Source organism: Propithecus coquereli, unplaced genomic scaffold (assembly GCF_000956105.1).
Source record: "Propithecus coquereli isolate 6110/MARCELLA unplaced genomic scaffold, Pcoq_1.0 Scaffold658, whole genome shotgun sequence".
In the NCBI taxonomy this organism is placed as follows: Eukaryota; Metazoa; Chordata; class Mammalia; order Primates; family Indriidae; genus Propithecus; species Propithecus coquereli.
Genome location: NW_012152596.1, coordinates 290,633 through 296,996, shown reverse-complemented (window position 1 = coordinate 296,996; position 6,364 = coordinate 290,633). Strand labels below are relative to the sequence as shown.

At 61.4% G+C, this 6,364-nt stretch overlaps 1 protein-coding gene across 1 annotated transcript in view; it reads left to right on the top strand.

Annotated features, from left to right (window-relative positions):
• Positions 1-2,567, top strand: part of EXOC3 (exocyst complex component 3) — a 36,741-nt gene extending 34,174 nt beyond the window's left edge. The window contains exon 12 of the mRNA XM_012660136.1: positions 11-2,567. Within this exon, the coding sequence (XP_012515590.1) occupies positions 11-182 (172 nt within the window). The 3' untranslated portion in view covers positions 183-2,567. The remainder of the gene's footprint in view (positions 1-10) is intronic.
• Positions 2,568-6,364: the final 3,797 nt, after the last annotated feature.

Genomic DNA, 6,364 nt, shown 5'->3' with positions numbered 1-6,364 from the left:
CCCCCCCCAGAGAGGAGCACATCGGCGCACTGCTGGCCGTGCGCGGGGACGCCAGCCGGGACATGAAGCAGACCATCGTCGAGACCCTGGAGCAGGGCGCCACCCAGGCGAGTCCCAGCTACGTGCCGCTCTTCAGGGACATTGCGGTGCCCAGTCTGAACGTGGCCAAGCTGCTCAAGTAGGCGTCTGCCCAGCCCCGAGGGAGTCGCTCTCCAGGCGCCACGCACGAGGGTCCCGCTTCCTTGCGCCTGTCTCTTCTGGCACCAGAACGTGTTGTCCGAGGTGTGCGTGGAGTGACATCCTGGTGGCCGTGGTGCCAGAGGCTCCCTCATCTTTGTTTGACAGTCCTTTGAGAGCAGGATTCTGCTGTCAAGCCCCCGTGGCTGCCGGGGAGGGAGCAGGCGCAGTCCTGCCTGCACAGACACCCTGACGCCTGCTGTCGTTAAAGTCTCACCCTCCCCAGAGAGGCGCGTGCGAGGTGGTTTCTCTTCTGCAGTGAGGTTTTCTGACCAGTGACGATCTGGCAGTGCCCAGAAACTGCTCGTAGGTCGTCAGCTATGGAACTGAAAACTGTCCCTCAGCCCGGCGGGGCAGGCCCTGTCCTGTGCCATCCTGGCTTCGCCCGTCCTGCCCGGCTGCCCCTGGGCTCCCTCCTCAGCCCGGACAGGCGGGAAACCCGCCAGCTGCGCACACCTCCCCGGGCCACAGGCCTCTGGCGCTGGGCAGTGCCGGCCGGTCGTCTGCGTGGCGGACCAGCCCCGGCGTGAGTGTCGATTCCGTGAAAGCGTGTGTGAAAGCGAATGTTTGTTGGGAATACGTTTCGAGATCTGCGGGTCGTGCATATTGTTGACCCAGAATCCCTTAAACGCTTTCCTGCAACTCGGCCGTCTGTGCAGCTGCTGCCTTCCGCGGCAGCATCGTTTTGCGCCTTCATCTCTCATTTCACAGGAAGCTGCTGGCGAGAGTTACGCCCAGAATGAGCAGCGCCCACGTGTCCTGCGGCCCCTGCTCACGCCCGTCTCCGGGCAGCCTGTGGCACAGGGCGCTGACCTCTCTGCCCCGGCTCTCCTGTGTGCACAGGTCGTCCCCACTCTCGGGGCCCAGGGCCTCGCTGGATCGGAGGGGGGGCGTCGAGCCCTGTGTGGACATGCACTTCGTCTTCTCTCAAGACATCTTCAAGATGGCAAGGTTGACATTTGGCTTTTATTTCATCCTCACAGGATGTGAAAAATTCACAAATAGGACTGTTTCTTGAAAGACTCAAAACCTAGAGTTTTTTCCTGGCAGGGGACATGGCTGTTTAAGCCTGAATCCAATTACAGCCCAGAGCTGTAGGAAGAAAAAGCCGCAAGTTGCCGCTCTGCGGTGCGGGCCACCACCCGCGGGGGTGCAGCCACGGCCGACGCAGGGCCCTGTAGGGGACCCAGGGCGGGGGCCTTCTCCACCTGGGCATGTCGGAGGGACTCAGTTCCGCTGACAGTCAGCGTCTGTCTCACGCCAGAGCAGGACGTGCGGAGGCTCCATGGCCGCGGCCAGCGCGGCGCTGGGCTGGGGGTGGGGTGGGGGCTTCCATGTCCAGGAGACTGGATTGTGAGAAGGGGCCAGTTTACTAAGAGTTGGGTGGATTATCTGTGGGGACGCGTAGACAACCACCCTGTCTCCCCCTCTTCTGCCAAAAAAATCCAAACTGTAACAAAACCCAGCAACAAACCCCACAGCCACACTGGCCCTGGGGTCCGTCTCTGTAGAAAGACCAGTGTGCGCCCTTTTCTCATTGTCGTTCACGATCTGGCTGCCCCGCAAATCGGAACTGGCTGGGCGTGAAAGGGGTGCCGGGCAAATCGAGTTTGGCGGAACTGCCGGAAAAGAAGGCATCGGGCTTGGTTCCGCCTCTCCGCTGGAGGTGGGGGTGGTTCCTTGCAGAGTGAGATCTGCTGCCCAGGGGCCGACCCGGCTCCCAGAACAAGAGGTGGGGAGCGTCGGGGGCACAGCCGAGGCCAACGTGAGCAGGGACACAGGGAAGAGGTGGGGAACTAGGTCTGGAGAAGTGTGGGAGACAGAAGACTCCACCGTCGGCAGCATCTAAGGTCCAGGAATTGCACCTGCTCCGCGAGAAAGGAAGGAGGCAGCAGGGAGCAGTAAGGGACAGAAGCCAGGTCAGGTCGGAAGCTTCAGAAGTCCGAGGGATCCGGAATGTTGTGTGTTCGTGGCGGAAGAGCGGAAGCCCAGTGCTGTGTTCAGGCAGGAACAGGCTTTTGCCCCGGAATCCACGGAGGAGCCGTGACCATCCCGTGGGAGGCAGGTGGTGGGTGTAGACGCCCACTGCAGTGACTGGCCCGGTTCCTGTGCGGGGCTCCCCTGAGCAAATGGGGTGGGGGAGGTGCAGACACCCTCAAAAAAGCCTGAATAGAGTTAAGTAAATAAAAATTAGATAACAGTTGTCGTATTATTGGCTAAGAAGAGATGTGGTCTTTCTACAGATACTTAATGTGCTGTCTCCTAATGTACATGTTAATCTAGTTCCCTACTTAACGATATTGCCTTGAATATGTGTGGCATATAGTAAGTGCTCAATAAATATATATTGAATCAATAAAGCCCACAGTGTTAACGGTCACTAATCATTGCCCCTTATAATAATGAAAGTGCATTATTCTCCCACTAAGAGAGTTCTCCCTCCAGGTTCCTTCTGAATGAACGTCCAGAGTGACGATTCAGATAATGACAGTTCACCCAGACGGCACGTCTTGTCCTCACAGGGGCTTTTGCTGGTTGTCTCGTGGGAACCACAGGCCCCGTGTCGCTGGCCGCACCCCTTAGGGACGTCCACAGTGGTGGCAGGACGTGGCCGGGATGTGCGGGAAGTGTGGGGTGGCTCTGGGAGGGGCGGCGTCCCAGCGCGTGGAGGGGGGTCCAGCCCAGCGCCAGGGAGGGTTGTCCCCAAGCCTCTCGGTAGAGGACGTCTGTGTCAGGGCCTGGGGAGGGCAGCGGGCGCCCAGACCACAGGCAGGACTGCAGGGTGGGGCACGCCCCCGGCCTCGGGCCCCGCTCAGTTCACGTTAGGACGGTTCCTTGACTCTGCACTTCGCTCACTGGGCTCCCAGAAAGAGAGGAAGGGGCCCAGGGTTTGGTCTGTGTGGCAGGTAGGACCGAGGAGCATCTGCCCGTCCGTTGCTGCTCACGGCCCCCCCAGCCACCCTCACCTGAGCCTGCTGTGCCCCGCGCCTGCCGACCGCAGTCTGGGCTGCTGTCACGAGCACACCCCAAAACACGGATCCCCAGTGCTTGGGGGTTTCTTCCTGTCCAGGGGGAGCTCTGGGCGATGCCCCCATCCGCGCAGGGGCTTCCGCCGCTCCCGCTGGGTGGGGCCCGGCTCTGGGCCCTGCCAGGCCTGCCCAGCTCCCTCCTGCCCACGCCACCCCTTTGGGCCCTCAGCTTCCTGCGCAGGCCGGGTGGGCCTCCCTGGGCCCTGTTCTCTGCCTCTGTCCAGGAGGGCTCGCTCTGCCCGCTGTGCCGGTGCCGGGCACTGCCCCACCGTGTGTCCAGCCGGGTCCTCGCCCAGCTCGGAAAGGCCGTGTGTCGCACACACATCTGTGCACACGTTGGCGCCAGAGCAGGGCGGCGTCTGCCTCCCGGAGACTCACGTGCAGACAAACTTTGTACCCAAAATGCCTCAAAATGTTTTAATAGAATCGGTCAGGCAGTCGTTGAGGGGGACGCGGCCCCGTGTGGACGCTGCCAGGCACGCGGGGAGGGCGTGTTAAGGCACATCGTCTTGTGACGGGGATCACAACACGTGGCTGAGATTACATTCACAAAACTAACACGCAGTTTCACACTCATAACTTAAAATACATTTCGAGTTTGGGTGAAATCCTTTACGTTTCCTTTCACAATAGATCAGTAATACACGGCGTATCAAACACAGTAACAAAATTATTTTTCAGAAAATACAGAAGTGAGAAATGGTGATTTCCTAAATTTGTGTTCTTTATAGTCTACCACAAAATGGGCCAAAGTTCAATATTAAATATTCTTTCCTAATAAAAATGTTTACAGCAGTTTTCTTAAGGAAATACATTCACAAGACTTTGTTTACATTCAGTTTATAATAGTAACGAGGACAGCAAGAAAATTCTCACGTATGAAACGCACCCACAGTGCTCAGGTTCTAACGCCGTGTCCTCCAGAGCCGTCAAATGGGGGTTCTGGGAGTCGGCTCCCTTCGCGGGAACTCTGGTTCCGTCTCGTCTGCGCCTCGCCCGTGCGGGTCTCATGAGCACGGGGGACCCCGCTCGCCACCAGCGACCAGCCGGGCGAGGTGCCCGGCAGACAGCCCCACGTGGCGCTCACTGCCTTGCTCTCCGCTGACTTCCGTTCCTCTGGGCATCTGATGCAGTGACCGGAAATGCCCGAGAGGTTTTCTGGACTCAGGTTCTGACTCTGCAGCCAGGAATCGGATCCAGGGCCCAGTCGTCCAGGCGAGGGGTCAGCCAGCTGGGGATGCCGGCCACTGTGCTGTGGCCGCTGGACAGAGTCGTCTGTTCTGCCGCCAGGCAGGAGCAGGAAGCTGGAAGGCCGCGGCCTCGCTCCCCGCAGCAGGGCAGACGGGCCTGCCGTGGGCCTCTCGCAGCACCCGCCGGCACCTGGCAGGACCTGACCGCGGGGCCGCGGCTCGGCACGGAGCTGGCCCGGGGAGTCCGGGGCGGGGCGGGTTGCCGACTGGGCAGGCTGTCTCGCAGACAGTGCTGCGTTCTGTGCTCAGAGTGGGTTAAAATGGCTGCAGAGCGTGGAGAATGACTACTGAAAACCAAGAGCCACCGCCGGCTCTGGAGCGGGAAGAGGAGAGGGACCCCAGTCGGGGACACCTCCTCTGAGGCAGGCGCCAGAGAGGTGGCTGTGTGGGTGAGTACGCTCAAGAGTGCCTCTCGTTTTCACTTGTTCTTCTCAACAGTGCAGCTACGAACAGGAAATCGTAGGCCTTTCCCACCAACGTGCAATATTAAAACAACGCAAACCGCGAAGAACTCCTTTTTACCTATGACTGCTTTGAGAACATCAACTGCCAAAACTTGATCGTAAGACATGAATAGCTTTGTTTTCCTGAGCAAGGAGCTGTGAGTCTGGCCTGTTTTAGGAAAGATTCTAGGAGTGTCCTCAGCCCACTGTCCTCAAACAAAACCCTAAGTGCAGGCAGGCTGGAAGGGAACCACAGGTCGACCCCTCGGGACCGTGTCTGAGGAGCGGACAGTGGCAGGGGGGCTAGACTCAGCCCCGCGCTGGACCGCCCCCCAGAACAGCCCCCCAGTGGTGTCACCCCAGAGGACGGGCACCCTGTCCAAGGCTTGTCCCTGAGACCTGGCATGGGTTGGAGGGTCCAGGGCCCACAACAGGCCCAGGTCTCAGCCAAGTCCTCCCTGGGGGGCGGTGAGCCCCTCCTGTCCCCGGGCTCTCCCCTGCTGTGGTTAAGGGGCCTTAAGCACTGGCCGACTCTGACGGAGCTGCCGCCGAGTTCCCCACCCCTGCAGGCCCCCTGGCCCAGCCTGGGCTGTCTGGGGCGACCTCAGCAGCAGGTGGCATAGCTCAGCCCAGAAACCTTGTCTTTGGGGACGGGGCAGTGACCGGTGCCCAGGGGCCACCACCCTAGGCTTGGGCACATGCAGGGCCTGGCTTGGGGAGAAAAACAAGTGCTGGGCTCTAGAGTTCAAACCCAAAAATGACGGGCAAACGAAAGATTCCTGCAGCTTCAGCTACAGTCCCTGCGGTGACAGGCAGTTCACGGAACTGGTAAGTGGACGCGGAGACGCCAGGCGGGGCCGATTGTGCAGAGGGGTCGGGACCCTGAGTTCTCGTGGCCCAGCATGTGCAAGACCCAGGCTCGCCCCTGACATCCCCGGAGGGGGTTTGGGGAGAGTGGAACCGTCAGTTGGTGTCGCGCTAGGCAAGTCTCACTTCGTGTGCGCCTCGCCGTCCCCGGCAGTGATGACGAACGGGCACGAGGTGCAGGCGCCCGGCCCCGGGACCCTCGCTGCTGCGCTGAGTCGCGGCAACACCCGGTGCGGCTCGGTTCCAAACGGGGACAGGCGGACCCCAGGGGGAGCGCCTGCCCAACGTCCGAAGCCCGGGAGGCTGGGCCGCAGCCCCTGCAGGCCTGGGGGCAGACGCGGGAGGACCCCCGGGGCGGGGGGCGGGCGGGGACGGCGGGAGGCGCCTCCGGTCACAGCGGCGTCTCCTCCTGCTCCAGCGCGTGCGGCGGCGCGTGGCACGAGGGCGGCAGCGACGCGAGCTTGAGCAGCGCGGGGCGGCGGCGCGCGCGGGGCCGCTGGAACGAGCGCCGGCTGTGCACGCGGCGCGCCGCCGCCGA